This window comes from Brachyhypopomus gauderio, unplaced genomic scaffold, assembly GCF_052324685.1.
Source record: "Brachyhypopomus gauderio isolate BG-103 unplaced genomic scaffold, BGAUD_0.2 sc62, whole genome shotgun sequence".
NCBI classification, from domain to species: domain Eukaryota; kingdom Metazoa; phylum Chordata; class Actinopteri; order Gymnotiformes; family Hypopomidae; genus Brachyhypopomus; species Brachyhypopomus gauderio.
The window spans coordinates 1,537,635-1,561,177 of NW_027506883.1; the positions used below are offsets into that span (position 1 = coordinate 1,537,635).

Genomic DNA, 23,543 nt, shown 5'->3' on the forward strand with positions numbered 1-23,543 from the left:
GATATGGGGTTTTATCTTAATGACCTTTATGAAAGAGTTAGAAATAAATATTTATAGTAAAGGCAGAAATAAACAGACACATAGTCAGATACTGTAACCGGTTCATCTTGACAACACAAACGACAAAACATCATTTTCTGCGTCAGCACGTCAGACGGAGGGCGGAGTTTAAGCGGATAATGCCGATCACGTGGACTTTGGTGTGGTCACGTGGTCCTCCAGCCCAATGTTGACAAGGTTAGTATAACTTCACGCTTATTATAGGAACAAATAACAAATGTAAGATATCTTTTGGAAGTATAATTGACTTTTACGAATATAGAAATACAAATAATTGTCAACGACATATATAACTAAATTCATGAGGTCCCGGTTCTCCGTTTTATCTAACAGTTAGATAATTACTACGTTTCGCACCTTTATGAAAGTAGAAGATATATACGCATTAGATTTAAATTAAAAATACAGGATAAGAAAACAATTATTTCTGGTTCGGAAGCTGCACACTGCGACGCACACGGCTCTGAATGTAGGAAGTGACAGATTAGAATATTTAAACGCCATTTTCCTGGTCATCTGTGTTTCTACATTGTGCATTGTGTGTGCATTGTAAAGTACAACAAACGCAATTTTTTATATAAACAAACATGTATTCTTTCGGAATAGCGTCTGTTTAATATTTGAATGTCAAATAATGCTTCTGTTTGTCCTTTTGTCTTTAGATGACACATAATGGACAGTGCCTTCTATTTTTGACACTTGCCATTCTTACTTGCAATGTATTACGATGCCACTGTAAGTCCCTTGACTACAGAGATAAACCCTCAGGAAAAATATCACAGGAGATTTCAAAATACACAGATATTGCCCAGAAAATCATACAGCTGGCTGTGTATGGGAATGCCCAGAACAGGTCATATGAAAAACTTGCGGCCTTCACAGATACAGTTGGTCACAGAGTAACCGGTTCCAGGAATCTGGATCTGGCTATCAAATATATGTATAATGCTATGAGGCTGGATGGACTGGAGAATGTACACCTAGAACCAGTGAAGATTCCTCGGTGGATAAGAGGAGAGGAGAGTGCCGTGATGGTTCTTCCACGGAACCACAGCATGTCCATTCTTGGATTGGGAAGTAGTGTTGGAACACCTAAGGAAGGTTTGTAGTTGGCGTGATAAAACTACTTAACCACTATTCATTGCATCCTTAAGAATGTTTTTTAAAATCTTTGATTTAAACTCTTAAAAATGTTTAACCTTCATTCTTTCTTCTCTTGTCCAAATACAAATAAGTCGACGTTGAAGGTCCGTCACACTGGCTCATCAAGGCATTTATGATGTACAAATTTGCTTTCTCACAGGTATTGAAGCGGAGGTCTTGGTAGTGGAATCTTTTGAAGAGTTGAAGAGAAGGGCGAATGAAGCCAAGGGGAAGATTGTGGTCTTTAATCAGCCCTTTGTTAGCTATGCAGAGACGGTGGTGTACCGCACTGCAGGAGCTTCCGAGGCAGCGAAGGTTGGGGCAGTGGCTTCACTGATTCGATCCGTCACTCCATTTTCCATTAACAGGTCCGTTCCTATCAGCTTTTCTTCGAGTCATTTTGCTTGAAAAAATTTTTTTGTGTGGTGACCAAGTTAATTATCGCTTTCTCACTACTGGATTAATCAAGTTCAGTCTTCCCTGCATTCTTCCTACAGCCCCCACACTGGCTGGCAGTGGTATCAGCCTGGGGTGCCTCAGATCCCCACAGCATCCATCACTGTGGAGGATGCTCAGATGATGGCCAGGATGGCACGCAGATGCACCAGGATTGTGGTGCGTCTGACGATGGGGGCCGAGAACCTGGCTGATGTGGACTCCTTCAACACTGTTGCAGAGATCACGGGCACCGAGCACCCAGAGCAGGTAGGGCCTTTAAGGCTCACGTGTGCCTTCTAACACCCAGAGCAGGTAGGGCCTTTAAGGCTCACGTGTGCCTTGTAGCACCCAGAGCAGGTAGGGCCTTTAAGGTTCACGTGTGCTAGCACCCAGAGCAGGTAGGGCCTTTAAGGCTCACGTGTGCTTTCTAACACCCAGAGCAGGTAGGGCCTTTAAGGCTCACGTGTGCCTTCTAACACCCAGAGCAGGTAGGGCCTTTAAGGCTCACATGTGCCTTGTAGCACCCAGAGCAGGTAGGGCCTTTAAGGTTCACGTGTGCTAGCACCCAGAGCAGGTAGGGCCTTTAAGGCTCACGTGTGCTTTCTAACACCCAGAGCAGGTAGGGCCTTTAAGGCTCACGTGTGTCTTCTAACACCCAGAGCAGGTAGGGCCTTTAAGGCTCACGTGTGCTTTCTAACACCCAGAGCAGGTAGGGCCTTTAAGGCTCACGTGTGCCTTGTAGCACCCAGAGCAGGTAGGGCCTTTAAGGTTCACGTGTGCTAGCACCCAGAGCAGGTAGGGCCTTTAAGGCTCACATGTGTCTTCTAACACCCAGAGCAGGTAGGGCCTTGAAGGCTCACGTGTGCTAGCACCCAGAGCAGGTAGGGCCATAAAGGCTCATGTGTGCCCTCTAGCACCCAGAGCAGGTAGGGCCTTTAAGGCTCACATGTGCCTTCTAGCACCCTGGTTCTCCTAGTGAATGTGCTAATGCATTTATTCAGCTTGAGTAGGAGTCGCTTTTCTAATGCTCGTGTTTTAATGTTCAGTGCTGTGTCATATCCACTCTCATGTACTTTTGTGTCACTTGCAAGAATCCTCAGGGGAGTGTTCATGGGTTTTTATTATGAGTTGCCCTTTAATTACAGATCTGGCATCATGGCCACTGCATTGTTGTTACAGTATTGTGGTTTCTCTTAGAATAAAGACTAGGATTCAGTGAATAAATGTGGTTCTGGATCAGCAGGATGTCTTCTACTGAAACCAATTATAACACACCATACTCTGTGGAATTGGGGTATGAGCTCTCTGCCCAGGAGTCTAGTTAGCTGGCACTGTTAGCTGGCTTCTAATTAGTGGATTGTTTGTGAAAGTTCTAATGAGATGGCTGTCACTCCAACCACAAATGCATTAGCCCTCGGATCCAAAGGTCATGATATTAAGTATTTTATTTTCTGAATTCTGTCATGTTGGATTGGCCTCAGAGAAAAATATGGTTGCCACAGATAGTTTTTGTTCCAGTAGGGTTTTCTGCAGGAGGATGAAAAAATAAGTTTAAAATGTTTAAAGCAAGCAACTCCCATTTTTAACCTCATAGTCCACATCTGTGTACAAGCAGTGCACAGATAGCTCACAATATAACTGCTGTTTGGCCTTGCTAAGCTAAGTCTGTGTGCACGTTTCGGTTGTATTCCACATTTAAAACTCCCAGATTACATACAAAGGAAGAAATGCTTCTGCTCAACTGAAGAGGGACTGCAGTTGATTCATAAGAATTTCACGTGATCCTCTAAGAGGAGAGACATCCAGCATGGTCTCCCGTGTCTAGAACAGCTTCATTGATCATTCACACTGACCTTTTCAAATGTACCATGCAGTTTGTGCCAGATCACGTATTTTTCATAAAGTGTATAAAAGTATCTCCATTCAGGAATGGTGAAGGACGAGTACTTGACTATATTAGTATATAGTACTGGCCACACAGTATTGTGCAAATGTCTAGTAGCACTGACCTCGCAGTATTGAGTAGATGTCTAGTAGTACTGACCTCGCAGTATTGAGTAAATGTCTAGTAGCACTGACCTCGCAGTATTAAGTAAATGTCTAGTAGTACTGACCTCGCAGTATTGAGTAAATGTCTAGTAGCACTGACCTCGCAGTATTGAGTAAATGTCTAGTAGTACTGACCTTGCAGTATTGAGTAAATGTCTACTAGTACTGACCTCGCAGTATTGAGTAAATGTCTACTAGTACTGACCTCGCAGTACTGAGTAAATGTCTACTAGTACTGACCTCGCAGTATTGAGTAAATGTCTACTAGTACTGACCTCTCAGTATTGAGTAAATGTCTAGTAGTACTGACCTCGCAGTATTGAGTAAATGTCTAGTAGTACTGACCTCGCAGTATTGAGTAAATGTCTACTAGTACTGACCTCTCAGTATTGAGTAAATGTCTAGTAGTACTGACCTCGCAGTATTGAGTAAATGTCTACTAGTACTGACCTCTCAGTATTGAGTAAATGTCTAGTAGTACTGACCTCGCAGTATTGAGTAAATGTCTAGTAGTACTGACCTTGCAGTATTGAGTAAATGTCTACTAGTACTGACCTCGCAGTATTGAGTAAATGTCTACTAGTACTGACCTCGCAGTATTGAGTAAATGTCTAGTAGTACTGACCTCGCAGTATTGAGTAAATGTCAGTGCGTCTTGCTTTTCCATTTGGATGACGTTGCACAGTTGTGTTCTCGTGAAGTTCTTGGGAAATGTGTCTTGTGTGGCTCTACTTTAACTTCCTAAAGTTCAGGTCATAAGCAGTAGCAGTTTCCACTCTTTCCTGTGCAGTCACACCTTTGACTCATCAAGCCATGAGACTAGATGATACAGATGTCCTAATGAGTCTGATGCAATACATGCACACAGCACCTCTCCCGTTAAAAGACTACTTTATGAATCAGGATAAAAGAAATGATCATAGAGTTGGAACAAAGAGTCATTATATAGTGTTTTTGTGTTATTTTCATACTTCATCCAGTAAACTATAACTTGTAAGGACACTTTTCAGAGCTGACCCAAGCTTTCATGTCCATCATTAGAGAGGTCCTCCATTAGTAAGTATTTTTTGTGTTATATCCACTCTCAAGGCCTCCTCCCTTACCAGACTTTACAGTTTATTTGAAGCTCACATTAACATACAGCCCTTCTGTGAGGAATGTGGATGTTGGCTTACAGGGAGGAAAACCTCTATTCCCTTTCTTTCTTGAATTTCATATATAATACAAGACTGGACTATATGTCAATGTTCTTGTATTTGAAATATATTAGGAAGGACTGGATTTGTTATGAACAACCACTGGGTGCGTGTGGCTCCTTGTCCATGAGAAGAAACTGTAAAATGGATCCTTGAGCATAACAGTGTCCAGAAGCTTTATGCTCGGTTCTTCTGGGCTTCGTTGAGTATAGACTTATTCTGAGCTGTTTGTGTAGATGGTTTAATTTAACTGAGAATCACTGAATTGAAAATATTTAGAAGGAAATTGTATTCAGCTTGTGGGTCAGCCTGTAATTGATATTGTAGCAAAATGTATGTACATTTTACATTTTTATTAAATATGTACTACTTATAAAGCATTACATAACTGTGGTTTGAACCTACTGTACTACTGTATTAACTCATCTATGCATCTGTCCCTGGTCAGCAGGAGTGAACCTCTGAAAGCCTCTTACTCTGATATGCTTGCAGGCCCAATCTTCCTGATTTGGGTTCTCTTTTTTGGTCCAAGGGATTCTGTCAGTTTTTCGTATTCCTTAGTTGTTGTTCGTGGCTCCGATGTTTCTGAATGAAGTCAGGTGATGAAATCAATCTCAAAAACATCTGAGCAATATGAAGAATGCAGAATTGCTAATATTTTAATAAATTTACATGGAGATCAAATTGTCCAGCTACTTAACAATACAAATAATACACACTACATGCGATTATTGTCAGTTCACCAATTCAACTATTTGACAGACTGTATAGGAACAGCACACACACACACACATAATGCGATGCTGTGGTGAAGATATATGCGATGGTTTAGGCCAGTTATGTTATTATGGAAATGTCACTAGAAATTTCCACATAACAGAAGTCCTAGCTGAATTGTCCTATGAAACATTTGCGCATCACATTAGCAACAGCCCTGTCAGTCTTCTTGACTGGTGTGGGAATTTGTAACCAACAGGCATGAGGAGGTAATGTAAGTGTTGTAATGCAGGAAGGTGGTGAGAAACAAGGAAAAGAACCACAGAAGGGAACACGCTCACGAACTCAGCACCGGACAATAAGATTCACCATCCATTCCTAAACAATGAATAAGAAGCTTTTAATAAATATGGGTAATATACCCCACTGAAGTGAACACTTCAGACATCACTAGGCCATTGTGGACATAGAAATACAATCTAAATTGACGTGAACTCTTAACATCCCCACTGGTGTATAAAAATGTACACATACAGACCGGTGTATGTAAATGTGCTATTAAATATTCAACAGTATGGTATAATGCACCTGCATCTTAGCATTCTGCCCCCCTGACATTCAAATCAACCCTTTAACAAACCATGACAATTCTAGAGAAAAATCGGTAGAAATCAAATGTGCTTAAATGTTACTTAACCATCCATGTAGCAAAAAAGTGCTTAAACATTTCCACCTCCCTTGTCCCATGTCATCCAAGGTGGTTAGTGCAGCAGTGATGTGTACACCAGTAGTCATTCCTGCTAACAACCCCACATGAATAAAATCACACGTGGCATCTTTGATCAGGAATAAACACTGTTACATTCACATAATTATTTACCAGTGGCGGACCACGCATTTCACATCCACCTGAATCCATCTACCCCGCAGAAAGTAATTTCTGGATATAAAAACCATCTTAATATGCAGAAATATGGTATAAAGATCCATTGCTGTCCGTGCAGCCAGATAACTCCTGTAGCCTTAATAAATGTCTTTAGTGAATAAACACCAATAATAACCCAAGAAACTTGCAATATTATTTAGGAAAATAGCAATATTTTACTCGCCAAAAAAATTGATATTCATAAACAAAATCCATCCTCCTCTCTTTTCTCAAAAACAGTTCCATTACTCTGGTGTACAGATGATGCGTGCGCTTCAGGTCCATCAAGAAGCCCTTTTTCTATCGCCATTGAAGCTAATGATGATAGCAAACTACTATCACCAACTACTACCAACTACTAGTTGGTAACCTTGGTAACCTAAACGTAGCAGACAAATCCTCTTCCTGGTTGTGACAGGCTTGTTCGTCCTTTCTTAACAGTGTCTAGCTTCTCTTGAAAAGTCTGTTTTGAAAATGGCCTTAAAAGTAAATCTGCCATCAAATCTGTTTCTTCTTCTCCTTCAGCCATTGTGGGGTGACAAAATAGCAAGATTGGACCAATCTAGACTATCCAATCAATGGGTCTGAATACAGTCACATTGCCATGCGCCTGCTAGAGGGCCCTTGTGACACCAACTCAAAATCTGATTGGTTGAAGCAACAGTTTCATAAACATTGATTTTGTGTTAGAGGGCCTGCAGAATGGACTGTGAAGGCCTCCGGGCAGACTTCTTTGACCTTGATCCTGCCTGGCAACAAATGATAGCTGAAATGTGATTGGCTAAATGTTTTAATATGAAAATACATGCCTGACAGTGCAACTGTCGGAAAGGCTATTAAAAAGAAAGCGGACAGACCATTTGGAATTATTTAATAAGTATTCATGGACAAAATATAATTAACAGTTTGTGATTCAGATATTTTTTAAGCCAGTAGAGAAGGCCTTGCAGGCCCTGACAGCTCGCTACTGATAATAGTAGCTTAAAATGTAGAATTTGGTTCCCAAAGTACATTGTAAATGTTGTACATCCACATTAAAGACAAGTATATAATATATAAAAGCAATATTTAATAAAAAATATTATTTCCTTAATAAAAACTTTATTTAACATTATTTAGATTATGTTCTTGTTGTTAAATGTGTTGCACGAATCATGACAGCTGGAGAGTCCTGTCAGTTTTCTGCACTCTGAATGCAAATTAGAAAGAAAAATAAATAAATGTCTGTGTATGAGGTTCCTATTCCCTGTCCTTTATATAGCCATCCTGCCTGTGCGAAGTGTCTTCTATGGTGTAGAAAGCTCCAGTTGCCTGTCTGTTCTCTCGGTGTGTTCTCTATCCTACCATCTGTGGTAGGGAGGACCCCTGATGACACTGATTGAGACCTTCATGTTGTATGTGTGCACCAGTACATGCACCCATGTGTTTACGTGAGCTGGAGTGTTTGTGTTGGTGTTGACAAGGACAGTGAGGGCAAAAGGGAAGTGGGTGGTGCAGTGTGTGTGTGTGTGTGTGTGTGTGTGTGTGTGTGTGTGTGTGTGTGTGTGTGTGTGTGTGTGTGTGTGTGTGTGTGTGTGTGTGTGTGTGTGTGTGTGTCTGGGTCTGTGTGCGTGCGAGAGAGAGTGAGAGAGTGAGTGAGTAAGTGTGAGTGAAGATGGAGAATTTGAGATTGTAGAGACACTGGAGGTCTATGTTATGTGTCAATATTCTCTGCCAAAAAAATAGCTAATTATAGTTTAAAGAAGACCTACCTTTCTCTAATATATATTATCCTACCATTTCTGATTTCAAGATCTAATCTTGACTAGCTATTTATAAAAATTAAGGCTACCAGGGCTTTATACAACATATGTTTTCCCCTTACCATGGAAACCCACTATAGTGCACATTCAGGCCAGGAACCCCATAAAGACCCATGTATGAACCCCATAAAGACCCATGTATGAACCTTATAAAGGCCCATGTATGAACCCTATAAAGACCCATGTATGAACCCCATAAAGGCCCATGTATGAACCCTATAAAGGCCCATGTATGAACCCCTTACCCTCATGTATGATACATGCCTCTGTGCTCCTAATAACCACCATATCCTTCATATCGCAGTTTTAATGTGGCAAAAGCAAACACATATTTTGTAAGTATTGTAAAATATTTTAAACAATTTTATGATTCTAAGTAAAAGTATAATATCAGACATTCAGCAAAAAAATAAAGCACTTCTCAAACACCAGCCACACTGGCTTTGACCAAGCAGAGAACAATCTACACATGGTTCTGATTGTTCGGGGAGTGTGATTGACACCCCGCTGTCAGGGTCTTGCAGCCTGCTGCCTTAATCCAGCAGAGCCAGATGTAATGACCCAGAATCAGACTTACACACATGTGTGAACGTACCAGCGAGGGCAGGATTTTGCAAATAATTAAAACATTTTGTCACTCGATAATTCACATTAGTAAGTGCTGATGGAATGGTAGATTATAATAACAGAATCAAAATGAAACTTGCTAAGCTTACAGTCATTCATAAATGAGAGGAAGATGAAACTTCAAAAACTCTTAAGCCTTTAAATAAACTGAATTGTGTATCATTTCAGAAATGTTGATCTTATTTTCTTAAAAATGGACACTCTCTTCATTCTGATGGCAATATTCAAGTCATCCAGTGGGAGATTGATTATGAACCCTAATGGTGAACCGTTTGGTGAGAAGAGCTTGTCTCATATCTGAAGACATTCATTTGGGAACTTTAATCCAAAGTTCTGAATGCTGCTCTGCATTTGTCACTACTAAAATTAAATTAAATTGAAAGTTCAGTTTGGAATAAAAAATAACTCCAAAAGGTGCCTTTGAAATTACTTTGTGTTTACTTGTGAAGTGACCCTCCAGAGAGGTTCATGTCAGAAATATTCTTCAGGTAATTTGAAATGGAACGACCCCTGTGCTTTGCTGTGCTACACAAATCCTGTGTGCTGGTGTTGTGCTGGTTGTGTTGTGGTGGAGATGTGACAGACACGCTGGCCTTGTCTTCAGTAATTACAGATCTACAGGCAGTTCCTCCCCCACAGTGACGGCACTGGAGCCCTGCTGCACAGGACCCAGATCGCTGATTAAACACTGCCATGGCCTGGAAAGTTCAGTGTGTGAACACACACACACAACCACTCACATTCACACTTACAATGTCTGAATCTTAAGGACTTGGGAGTTTGGTAACACGGATGTGTCTTCTCATGCCAGACAGGGGCTTCGTCTAGGACAGCTGAGGCTGTTTTTCCATGATAACATGAGGAAACCCCATGAAGGCACAGGGTTGACCTATTTACAGTCTTAATTGTGCTGAAGAGCCATGAGACTGAGACACTGCATCTGCAGGCTGAGATGTGATTCTCATTAAACCCACCTAACTGTCTCCCATTTAAAGTGTTTCGCAGGCTGCTGACCTCTGACCCAGAGGGGACGCTTATCCACAGTATAATGCAGTTTCTTTGTTCAGGTCATACTTTTACCCAATGTGTTTATGTCTTATGTCTCTTATGTCTGTATTTATTTTATCATGCTTTTTTTTATTAGTGGCCATCGACAGTGTTATTGCATTCATGGGATTACTTCTTGACAGCCCTGAATAAATCACAGAAATGGAACTCTAGCCTGCAAATTTTCCCAACAGAAGCCATATTATTAAGAAACCATAGCAATTTCTACATAACTCAAGCTTAAATTTAAGATATCAAATACACTAGTTGCTCTTTTGAACAAAAGAGTAATTATATGTTTTAAAAGTCTTCTATGGCTAAAAAGAAAAGTTTTGGATGAACTGAGTTGGAAAGAAAAAAGAGCATTTTTAATAGTCTGCATATGCAGACATAAACATCTGTGATTGTTAAGAGGTTTTCTTTTCTCATTTCACTGGGTGAAAAGTTTCCACATTCCGTCTTTATCTGTAACTATTATAGAAAGGCCTTCTTAAAAGAAATTAGCTGTGTCTCCCAAAAGTACTTTGTCAATTTAGACTGAAGATCAGTATGCCTGAAAATGTGACATGCTTTCTCAAATTGACGTTAGAGTCATGTTGAACTGGCTAGCACTCATCAGTTGAATCTAAATCATCTAAGAGATCTTGTGATTTTTGGAAATGCAAATTTACATAATGCATATGCATATTTGCACATGATCATTTGCATATTGCATATTCATTGTCATTGTGGTTATTTGATGCTGATGGGCTTTTGTGTCTCTATTAAAGGTAAATCTAATTTTTAAAACATTAGACAGGAACGGAGTTTTGTTGGGGATTTTTTTTACCCTTCAATTACTTGCATTCTTGAACAATGCTTAATCAGCAATGCAAAAATTTTATTAAATAAACTGATGAAAAAATGGAAAAGTAAAAGATTACAGGTAAGGCATGCTGTATTAAGTGCATTGCATTTTTCTTTTAGTGGTGCGTTGTTTCTCCAGAACTACTGGGTCGCTCATCAGTGAGTTTGGAGAACTGGGTTGCTGGTCTGTGCTGTCACTGCTGTCCCGTGGGGTTTGTCATGTCATAACCATTTATTTCTTCAGCTCAAGAGGCCTCTGCCTTATAAATTATGCATGGAGCAATGATAAAGCCGTGTGACACCCAGAATAGCTGTTCTTCTACCACCAGGGAGAAGAGAGGACTTCAAGAGCATACTTGAGTTTCTCAACCCTGCTGGTGTTCTTCATATGAATTATTTGAGGTTTTAAATCGGCATAAGTTTTAAAATGTTGTGTATGCATATATGTGGAGGTTATTGGTTTATTTGCCAAAGGCACATAGCAGAAAATGGTGACTGCATGGTCCCTGAATAGAGTTCAAGAGGTAGATATGAATCATAGTAATGCTGTGTTCAGCTATAAACTTTTAAATGTAGGCCTGAATAAATCGCGTATTTTTCAAAGAAAACAACAACATTTTGAAAAGACTGTTAGTATTGAATTGTATGAATACCTTTGGACTTTCAAATAATGTCTACACATGTAATGTAATTGTAGAAATTATGGAATCCAAATGCCATCTATGACCAAGTTTAAACCTAGAACCAATGGCAACAGGTCATATATGTTTTAGTAACTTCAACATGAAAATATGGGCAGGTGCACACACACAGATACACTGTGATGGCCTAATTTGATTTGAGCTTGAACATGGGACAGTAAACCCCCCCCCCCCCCCCCCCCCCATCTGACCATTGACTTGACACTTCCTCATTTGTGCTTAGTTGTTTAAAGCTCCATAAACAGCAAAACTGTATTTGGTCCCCAGTGAAGGTGAAATCTTTCTCAGAAATTCAGTGCAGTGAATAATCACTGAATTTGCCTCATTTATTTATATAGTCATTATACTTGCTTCTTCTCTAATAGCACTCCCTTCTTTGTCTGCGCTCTTATGGGTCTAATTCTCATAGGTTGTGGATTAGGTGTCATTAGATATAACCAAAGTGGTATTTGTTGTCTGGACCTATAATTCATGCAGGGGGTTCATTAAGTTTAATCACCTTATCACACTTTATATAAAATAGTGGTGCAGATTAATGTGTTGGGATTCCCAGAGTGGTATGTTGGCTTCTGTACCAAGCTTAAGTTTAAAATGAAGGAACATAAGAATCAATTTGGTAAATTTTAGATTCCACTGAAAGTATAGGGAAAGTTTGTCACTGAAAGTTTGTTCAAAATTTCATTTTGAACAATTTCTGCAATTCAGCAGTTGGATTTTGTCAATGTTTATGGTCAGCAAATACTTTAGCCCTGGTTAACGTGACAGTTCTTGTGTAAGCCGGGGACATTTATTTTATGAGCAAACAGAACCTTAGACTTTTCTCACTGTGCCTTTCCAAGGTGGTTGCAGTTCTGGTTAACAGTGATAGATGCTGATGGTGAGTTGTGGGAAGACTTATCACAGCATTTTTTTTTAAGTCGAGCACATTTTGACAGCCCTGTGATTGTCATTCTTGCAGGCAGTTAGGCAGACTTTAGATCCCACCGTGTGCTAGTTAAGCTTTAAACTGTCTGTAGGACTTTCGGTTTTGAGAAGAACAGATATATTTTTGAATTACTCCTTCTTAGGTATTTTCACTGTCTTCAGTTATCAAGTTTCCTTTCTCTAAAATAAGTGAGGATCCTTTATTTCCAGAGAACATCTCTAGCATGGAAAAAAATATGATTTCAGCCTTTATTTGGAAACTTGTCCTATAAGAAAATGGACTTTTGGTAACAAGAGTACACGAGTGGGTCTAGTGGATTATAGTACAAGATGGTTTATTACTAAAAGAAAAAAAGGCAATAATATATCTGTTATGAGATTCAGGTGTTAAAAGCTTTGGACCACAACTCTTACAGTCATCTGCTGAATGGGGTAGTAATTTGAGGTGACCACAGCAAATGAAATCTGTGGGTTGATGATCTCACATCATTCTACAAAGCCAAGGTTCCTCTTTTCTCTAAGGACTGGCATTCTTCTGAATTTCTAAAAGAGCTTAAAGGACCAGAACACCAGAATATTGTATAGTTGTTGCTAAGAGCATGCCAGTGTCTTTGGTTGTTGTCTGATTGATCAAGATGATCAGGTTTTTGCTCAAGATCCCAAGAATTGTACTGTTCTGGAAATGTGTTCTTCAAAAACACTTAAGAACCAGTATCCATTGTGATTCTTTCCAGAGTTTATAGTAAGCATTTACTTGCAGATGAATATTACATCATTATATCCGGCTTGTTAGAAACAAAACCTTGGAGATATATGTTGTAGAGGCAATATCTATTGGGTCTATAAACTCATTGGCATGAACAGTTTGTTGGCTAGTCTCTTGTCTTTATTAATGATCAGTTTCTGACCTCCAAACTGTTTTCAGCTTGTTACCAACTGGTCAGCAATGCCTCTGCGGTCTAGGACTGACAAGTGAGAACAAATGAGAAGAAGTGAGAGAACTCACAACAGGAACATGGGTTTGCTGAGCTGCTCAAATGTTCAAGCCATCATGTTGGCTGCAGTTTGTAACTGTACTCCTATAGAACTCATAAGTCTCAAAGTTGCTTTTGAGTGTATGTGTTGTAACTCAAATTAATTTTAAATATGTCCAGTATGGCCATATACTTAATCCTTGAATAAAAGGTCTTGGTAAATTAGACTTATCTGAAGGTGCAATTTAAAAATTGTACAGTGAACGTTAACGCAAATAAATGCTTCTCTGGCTTAGCAAATTATAGCAGTATTCATCTTGTCAAACACCATTGTGGCTTTATTAGGAATTAGACTTTGTTTTTTGACAAATGAGAAAGATACAAGGTGTGTTTAGTTAACAAAAAATGGTAGGAGAGAAATAGAGAGAGTGTGTGGGCTAGATGGAGAGTGAGAGGGCGTTTTGTGTGTTTCTGTCCACAGGCATGTTTATGATGGCTTTTTCCATAATTACAGATTCCTGTAAACATACAGTGTCAATATATTAGGAAATGGCCTGTCTGCTCCGTATTTACTTATGCTCACCAGAATATTTTTCAGACATGTGAATGTGCCTTGCTTTCTAACAGACCAGAAACGACTCATCCCACACAGTGGTTATGTGGGAAATATACACAAATATAAGCAAATTAGTGTGTCATAAGTAAGTAGATGCACTGTGGATATGTGAAAAACAAGATAAAGCTCAAATAGGATTGTTATTGTTTTACTGTTTTGTGATGCAGTTTGAGAAACATATGAAATGTTTTGTAATATATTTTAAAGAAAAAGGACTTTACAGCCTCCCCGTTTCATAGATATTGTACTGGCAGCATTGAGCTGGATTATTTCATCTCCCTAGGTTAATAAATAAATGTTTTTTCCTTTAAATACTATACGAATGATAAACAGTTGTATATGTCCCTAGCCACTGAAATCATGAAGGCCTGTTAGCTCTGTGTTGTTCTAGTGTTATGTTTGCCATCAGATCCTTGTGTAATTTGTCTAAAGGTAAACAAAAACAAAACTGAATTCCAAACTGAATTGTTGGTTATGGTGAAATCAGAACGGTTACATTGCATTGCGCATTTGTGAAGATTAAAAACCTGATTGTTTTTTTTTTTTTTTTTGGTAGGAACCTACATTTTAGGAATCATACAAATAATGTTTTTTTTTTCTAAATGACATTTCATTACCTGAGATTTAAAAGCAGTGTTTTAGAATTGGCAGTGTTAACTGCTGACTGCGAGAAACTTGTACATGCTTCTGTGTCGTCTACTTGGTCTACCAATGAGTGTGTGTCTCTCTCTCTCTCTCTCTCTCTCTCTCTCTCTCTCTCTCTCTCTCTCTCTCTCTCTCTCTCTCTCTCTCTCTCTCTCGCTTTCACAGTTATGAAGACACCGTGGTCAGAATTCTGACACACAAGCGAGTAAAAGGAACATATATTACACTGGTTATCCACGTCTCTTAGAGTTGATTTGAGGACACATTTAATGACCTTTTATGGTTACGCCGCACTGTACCTCAGAGATTATTATTGTGTTTGTAAACACAGGAGCTGGTACTATCTATTATCAGAGTAAACACTGGCTGAACACACTTTTCTTACTATAGCTCCTGTCTTAGTGGCCCGAGCCCTCTTCATCTGCATTTAAGAGATTCGCTTTTCATTAACATGTAATTAAAGACTGGCTATTTACTGATTAAAAGAACAGCAGCTTTGCTTCAGGTGTTTGCAAAGGTGCCACAACTCGACACATGATTGCTACATACACCCATGGTCACCAATACCAACTGGGTTTTGATTACACAGTGGCATCCACACAAACTCAACCCAAGTCAACTGAACACACACACACACACACACACACACACACACACACACACACACACACACACACACACACACACACACACACACACACACAAAGAGCCCTAATCAAAAGGACTCTCCCATTCTCCCACAAGCCATTGAACTAAATGAAAGTGCATGGAGAAGTTTACCAGGCAAAGACTTCAATGTGTTTATATAAATCTATATATAAAATGTGCATATGATACAATACTAATGAACACTATTACAGTAACAAAAACACCGGATTACATTTACATTCACGTGGAGGGTTACAGCACCACCATAATGACACAGACAAAGAAACATTTATTTTTGAATTAATGTTTGTTGATAATATATTTAGCTACTGTGCACAGTTAATTTGCTTTGTTATTCATTGTGCCAAGATATTGTCTGTACACTACAGTTTGTAAGGTGTTGTGGGTTTTTGATTGTGAACCTTGCATTGAAACAAGAATAGGCAGTCGTGTTTATTTTTGATTTCCAAACCCCTGACTAAAACTCCACTATATAGTTACAGTAAAGATGCACGTTACCGTTAACCAAAGAGTCACTGTTTCTGTAATGGGATACTAACATAGTCCTGGTTAAAACTTTACCAACAAGTTTGACTCTTTATTGTCTGGTTAAGACAAGTGTGAGCTGTCACATTTATATTTTAGAGTGGTGTGTCTCCTCCATTAAGAATAACATAACAAAACAATCTAACAGCTCTTCAGACTTGGTTGTTTCTGGCACCATATGAGACTTGAAGATTTTATAAAGAACATGGCTGGTTTCAGCACTGCATGCTTTTATTTTCATGAACAGATCTTAAATTGAGACTATTAAATCTCAGTAATCTGACATGGATCATCTATATCAGGTATCACCAAATGGCGGACCGCGGTCCGGATCCGGACCCGAACGCCGTCCTGTCCGGACCCAATCACATTCCTGATTAACTGGATACGGACCCAAATGCCAAATTAATTTTAACGGGAGACTATATTTTAAACCGGAGAATTTATTTCCAAACGAGTGTTACGTTCACCACCCATTTGAGTGTTACGTTCCCCCCCCCCCCCCCCCCCCCCCCCCCCCCGCTCAACAACTTTCGTTCTCCACCCCCCCCCTCCCCCCGCTCAACAACTTTTGTTCGCCACCGCGGACCCGGACCTAAGGTCTGAGCTATCTGCCAAAAATGGACCGCGGAAAGATTTAATTGATTACCCCTGATCTATATGTTGGCTCTGGTTTTTACCTGGTTTTGCAATACAATGATTAGGCCTAATCATTCTCTTTTATCACTTATTTTATATCCTTTCTTTAAACTCCCTCATTCATATTTTCATATTTAATTAATAGTCCAATCCTGTTTTACCTAATTTTGAGTCACATTTAGATTTTGATTATGATGCGTCATGTAAAAGGAGACTATGTTTCTAAGAGCAGATTTTCTCTCTCCTCAAAAGACTTGTACAAAATGCAACTAGAATATGGTTTGGCAAAGGCATGTTTAACTTCAACCACCATTCCACATTTAGACAGCCCATCAAAGCAGAGAGTTCTACCTGGTAATCCAGGACTGCACATAGGATCACAAGACTGGGTTGACATGGATTTCATGGTTTGTGTACATTTCCCTCAAAGAAATGTGAAGAAAAAAAATGTCTTTTTGTATATTTACTTATTTTGCAGGGTGTTTTTTTGCTATTTGTAGTTCGGTCTATATCAGCCTTATAGGCCTGTGAATAATATTTCTGTCTGCGTGCATTCTTGCAATTTAGTTACAAGCAGCTGCGAACCATCACTTACTATATAGTTGAGAAAGCGCTGACATTGGTCTGCCTGTGTGATGAGGCATTTATGAACCAACGTCTGTCTTGGTCAACGTTCTCAGTACTGTCAGTGCTGTGTGTCTGTTGGATACTGTAGATCTTAACATTAGGGATCATTTTGCTGGTTACTGTTTTCGTCCAGTATCTGTCTCCTAAACTGGTTATGTACATCATAAGCACAGAAATGCCCCACCAGAATCAGCATCAAAGAACCTTTGTTCTAAGTTGCCCCTGGCAACTCTATCTCGGAATGTGATGAATGCAGTGAGTGCAGCTGGATACATAGAGATAAAACAGATGAACTTTGTGACATGATGCATGCTCTGGGATTTGAAGCTGTGATCTTGGTGTTACTAACACCATGCTGTTCCTGCTCTATGAGGGAGCTATAGATCCGATTTTAAGAGCGACAGTATCCTTTCCATTATGTTTCAGTTAGGGTGTTGACGTAAATTTAAGCTGTCTCACCCTAGTGGGAGAGGAATCACATGACGGATGATTCATGGAAAAGCCCAGGAACACTGTGAGAAGGCTAGGTCAAACATCTGGACTCCTGTAGGAATTATGAGCAAAGCTGAAGGTTTTAAGGTACCTTAAGATGGTTTACCTTGGCTGTGCACAATGTGTCTGATATTTATAGTGATATAATGGTTTTTGAGTGACAGGATTGTAAGGGCAATATTTTAACAGTCAACATAATATGTAAAAAAAAATTAATAAAATAAAACTTGAGTTCTTTGCTTAAGGGATTAAAATCAAGATCCATACAAATATAGTTCATGTTCAGATGATCTTGAAGTTAATTATAGTGTTCTGAGCTGGTCATTTAACATGTGTTGAATATTTTATTATACCGGTACACTGCTTGTCATATTAAGTTAATCAACAGTCTTGTAATCTTAAACTGAAATGAAACAAATGTTTTTGTATCATGTCAGAAATGGATAGAAGGGAGCACTACAAGGCAGTTTAGCCTGCTTTACCAGTAGCAGTCTAAAATCAAAAAGATAATTATTAATGATATGTATTTAAATGTCAGCTGGAATACAATCTGAATCAAGCCGAAATAACTTGTGTTCTACTAAAGTGTATTAGAAATAACAAGTGATGGCTCAGTTATGGCACAAGTTAACAGAAATGGTTTTAATCTGGATTTAAAAATAGCTATGTTTGTGGCACGTCTTCTGAAACTTGGTTCTAGCACAACATCTAAATGTGGGACCACTATGTTTAGTTTGAATTCTGGGCTCTACTAACTGTGTTGTGTCCATAGAGCTGAAAGATCAGAAATGTCACCAGAGATGCATTCTGGGCCTAATCTATTTAGTGATTTATAGACTTGCAGAAGCACTTTAAAAATCTATTATTGAACTAAACTGGATGCTAGAAGCCAGTGTAAACGTTTTACAACCGCTCTCACAGCAGTATTCGGAACTCTGGGGGCAAAATTATCTCAGGTATTGTGTTCCTATAAGGTAAATATAAGGTTAATATCATGTTTATGTAGAAACATGTTTATACAGTACATGAAGATGGTACTAATTCATAGGTCACATGTACGGAAAGTGACAGGAGGATGTTAAAGCTTTCAACAACAGCTCAGAGGTGCTGCAAACTTCTGGCCTGCCTGAGACATGACTCCCACTCTTACAGCCTTACACATCTGGATGATTTTATATATAAATACACTAGTATTTACTAATACATGCTAGTACCATGTTGGACCCCCTTTTTCCTTCAGAACTGCTTTAATCCTTCGTGACAGATTCAACAAGGTACTGGAAACATTCCTCAGACAGTCTGGTCCATATTGACATGATAACATCACACAGTTGCTGCAGATTTGTCAGCTGCACATCCATGATGTGAATCTCCCGTTCCACCACATCCCAAAGGTGCTCTATTTGACTGAGATCTGGTGACTGTGGAGGCCATTCGAGTACAGTGAACTCATTGTTGTGTTCAAGATGATTCGCGCATTATGACATGGCACGTTATCCTGCTGGAAGTAGCCATCAGAAGATGGGTACACAATGGTCCTAAAGGGATGGACATGGTCAGCAACAATACTCAGGTATATTGCATTGAGTTGCTGCTATATGATTGGCTGATTTGCGTTAATGAGCAGTTAAACACACACATACACAGACAGACACTATAAAGCCAAGGAGTACTCCTGTGTATAACTTGGCTAATTATTGTTCAAGGGGAAAAGAGAAAAATGTTCTATTATGTGAGTACTTCAAAAAGGGAGGAAATCGTTTGTCATTATGACAGTTAACCTGTGCAGTGGGACTTATGGCAAAACATTTTCATAGCAGCAGTTTTAAAGCAGTGTCAGTGTGTCAGTGGAAGGACCGTCCTTTTTTAACGATGATTAATCACATTCATCACTGATTTTTATTTGCATGCATATTCCTATATTTTTGACATTTCCATGAACCTTCTCTTCCTTAGGTTGTTCTGCTGAGTGGCCATCTGGACAGCTGGGATGTTGGACAGGGGGCTATGGATGACGGAGGTGGTGTGGCTATTTCATGGGAAGCCTTGTCTCTGATCAAAGACCTGGGTAAGACGCTTTCAAACAGTCTGTCGTAGTTCTGAGCCTAAGAGGTGCTGGTATGTAACAACCATGTGTGCTGGTATATAACAATGCTGAAAATGGATTTAAACAGTAAACAGTTTACTGCTGTGTTTGGTGGTGGGTCTCTACTGATACTGGGTTCTTGAAACCATTGACATCATGACTGAACTGATTTTGTAAAGAAGGGTGGTATGTGCTATGAACATTTAAGCTGCGTCTGCCTGGGATTGCGGTGGTGTGTAACTGGGGCAATTATGAGGAACCGCCTTCCCCAGAGGGGTGAGTTTTCTGGTGAACCTCTCAGACGAGTCATAGTCCTGAGACTTTCACATTTGCTCAAATGATGTCATTCCAACCAGAGGAATGACATCCAATATTCCAATATTTAGAAATATTTCACTGGAGGAAAGTGAGTGGCATTTACAAACAGAACAAAACCAAGAATAAAAAAGGGCACTAGTTAAATTTATTCAATAGAAACTCTTATTTTGAAAAGTTTCTGCCATAGTCTCATCTCTCAAAGTCCCATGAACTTCTCTTCCATGTCACTCATTGTTCCTTTATAGTGCTTAAAGTGTGTGAACCGCTACTAGTGTCATAAAATGACAGGAAGGCCCCTGTGTGGACGTCTACATTACAGCATGAGTGCTGTTCAGACATACACACTGTTTAGTTGCTGCTACATACCGCTGCCTATTTATATCCTGCAGTTTCATTTTCTTAAGAAAGAAAAAAGGAACTCTGTCATTAACAGTCTCTCTGCACACCACTGGAATGCTGGCAGTGTTATTCTGATCAACAGGGCCTTTAAAGAGTACGTGTCAGGTTACAGATAGTATTTGAGTAACAGTACAGTAAGAAGTAAGTGAACACTAAAACTGTATTTTTCTTGGATTCATATTAATCCATAAAGAGAAAATAACACTATATAAAAAAGGAGAGAAACTTGATGATACATTGGTGAGTGTAAGAGCTGACATTTTCTGCTTAATGTACATCACTGGCTGTTTCTCAAAGACATTGTTGTGTAATAGTAATAACTATTACTAGATATAACATCCAACATCTTTGAACTACCAGCCATACAATAAAAGCATTATTCTTCATAGGCTATCAGCAACCACACACTCCCTGCTTTTGAACTTAAATATGTCTGTAAAGGTGAATAATGACAGCACACTGGACTAATCCCAGGAAATGTTGTGTATGTTTGAGTAAGAGGAGAGACGGGGTTGGTAGATTCAGCCATGTTCAGTTTGATGGATGTGATCTGTTCTACCCCAGTTCACATTCTTAGCTTGTTGCTCTGCTGTGTTGCCACTCCTGGACGCCGTGACCGTGTTGTCCATATGGACAGTGTGGACTCGCCCTCAGTGTGAAGACACAACTCATCCTGCAGCCTGGAGCTCTTGTAATTCAGTAGTCAAGTTGGAGTAAAAGTGTCATTCATCAAAAAACCACAAGACTTGTGTTCATTCAACGGCGTTGGCGATGTGTCAGTATTCACTTCGTGTCCACTCTCTTCAGGTCCACGGCTTCTCAGTCCTTAGGATGCGTTTTTTGGCTTCAGACAGCACGCTGGCTGACTTCGACCTTAGCCGCTCTTTTGAAAAATTATTTTGAAAGAACAGTGAAGTGAACTGTGCTTGGCTCATTTTGTGTGTTGCTTGGTCCCAGGGCTGCGGCCCAGGAGAACTCTGAGGACAGTGCTGTGGTCAGCGGAGGAGGCAGGAGGCCTGGGAGCAGCACAATACTACCAACAGCACAAAGTATATAACCAGAATGAGTGCATCCTCTATTCTGTGTATACAGTATAATGCAATACTGATTTATTGAGCTGTTGTGGTCTCTTCTATCTCTTCTCTCTCTTCTCTCTCTTTTTCTCTATCTGTCCTCTCATTTCTCTGCCTTTCTGTCTCTTTCTGTCTGTCTCTCACTCACACTCTCTCATACATACACATTATAGAGTGGAACATTGCAATGCAATGCAGTACTTATTAGATCTGGGTTTCTATACTGGTATATATATATATATTAGTATGGAATGAACAGTTTTAGCATGAGTGTAGGCCTGAATCTGTATACTGCTGAGAAATGTTTGGGGGTTTAGACTGGAGGATATGGAATAACTAGAGTTTAAATATTATATATTATATTTATATGGTATATACCAGGGGTACTCAACTGGCGGACCGCAGTCCTGTCCGGACCCAATCTCATTCCTGATTAACTGGATACGGACAAAAAAAAAAAAAAAACCGGAGCATTTATTTCAGGGCTATTGAAAAAAAACTCCGTCACGAGTGTTACGTTTGCCACCCCCCCCCCCCCCCCCAACAACTTGCGTTCGACACCAACCCCAACTCCTTTCTTGCCCATGAAAGCTTTGATTTAATTGACAGTTATATCATTGAATGTGAATGATAAGATACAATTCTAGCTTCATATCTTATATATAGCTTCACATAGAGCCATGTTCTATGCAGAAGATAAAGTTATTTCAAAAGGATGAGGTTTCATGTGTTCCATAATAGGTATTTTAAAAGTTGCTGAAATCTTTTCCATTCTAGGAAAGGAGTCATCCACATAAGCTTTGGTTAAAATTATCACAGGACATTGAGAAGTTGAGTGATGGAACGTATGTGCCACAGAATGAGACCTTAAGCTGATAATGGCACAGCATTGGTTTTGGAAAATTTATATCAAATATCTTATTTGGGAATGGGTGGATATGTTTTTACAGGGGCTGTTAAAGTCTGGAGAAGGAACATGAATTGCGTTTTGTACCTATCATTGTAAATTATATATTGCAGAAACCATTTCCATAAATTCTTTGATGTGGAGAAGTGATTAACAGGTGAACATCTCCCCCCCTCACTGTCAGCACTGCACGAGCTGATTCACATGTGTTGGAACCGTGAAACACTAAACCAGTGATTCTCAACTGGTGGGTCGCGACCCAAAAGTCGGTCGCGGACACGTTCTTGGTGGGTCGCGGACAGCTTGTTAAAAAAAAAAGTCTACTCTTCAGATTTTGTACTCGTCTTTTATCTTGAAAAAAGACAGAGGCACATGCCACAGCTCCAGACTGCGACTAAAATGGTCGCAATCGCGACCATAAATGAGTAATAAAATTATTTCACTCGCCAGTGGCGACAGGTGATACAAGAGCATTATATTTTATGGGTGAAGATTTGTCATTGGAAAAATATCCACAATTTTCTTTTGAGGTTGTATTTTAAAAGTTAACCGATATGCTATAGTTCCCACTCTCATGTTCGCTCTGCCCATTAACAAAAGCGAGAATCACCAGCGTGACTCGCAAAGCAGCGGAGCCGAGCTTAAACTTTAGCACTAAGCGTTAGCTTGTTGAAAATAGCGAAGCCAAAAATATTGGATTTTTTCACACAGTCTACATTTCTGTCGGACCATAAGAGGACACACTCCTTTATAACTGTACATAGTTTTAAGTTCATTTTAATGGGATCAAAAGTCACTCATATACATACTATGAAACCTGGTCAAGTTCGTTTCACGTTCGCATATTCGGAATTCTTTCTTCAATACCTTTAAGTTAAAAGTACCAAAATATGCAAATTCTTATTTCTGGCACCCAAGACAAACATCTACAACTTTGTTTACATCAGGAATATATGTATTTTAAAACATGTTATTTTAAATATACTCCTGTCACCGCTGCACCGTCTAAGGCACCGTCTACAAATGACCTTGGTCGTAAAGGCCCCAGAGCACTGCGCACTCTGTTTTGCAATAATTTCAATAGCTTTTAAACGGTCC

The 23,543-nt window shown here is 39.5% G+C and overlaps 1 protein-coding gene across 2 annotated transcripts in view; it reads left to right on the forward strand.

The window, feature by feature from the left end:
• Positions 1-160: 160 nt before the first annotated feature.
• The window catches only part of LOC143489410 (carboxypeptidase Q-like), a 27,873-nt gene continuing 4,490 nt past the window's right edge, over positions 161-23,543 (forward strand). The window contains exons 1-6 of one of the 2 annotated variants that reach the window (XM_076988431.1): positions 161-237; positions 723-1,161; positions 1,364-1,571; positions 1,701-1,908; positions 19,619-19,730; positions 21,423-21,514. In XM_076988431.1, coding sequence (XP_076844546.1) covers positions 723-1,161; positions 1,364-1,571; positions 1,701-1,908; positions 19,619-19,730; positions 21,423-21,514 — 1,059 coding nt within the window. In that variant the 5' untranslated portion in view covers positions 161-237. Of the gene's footprint in view, positions 238-257; positions 280-722; positions 1,162-1,363; positions 1,572-1,700; positions 1,909-19,618; positions 19,731-21,422; positions 21,515-23,543 lie in introns of those variants that run through there. The other variant, XM_076988432.1, reaches the window with a different exon arrangement.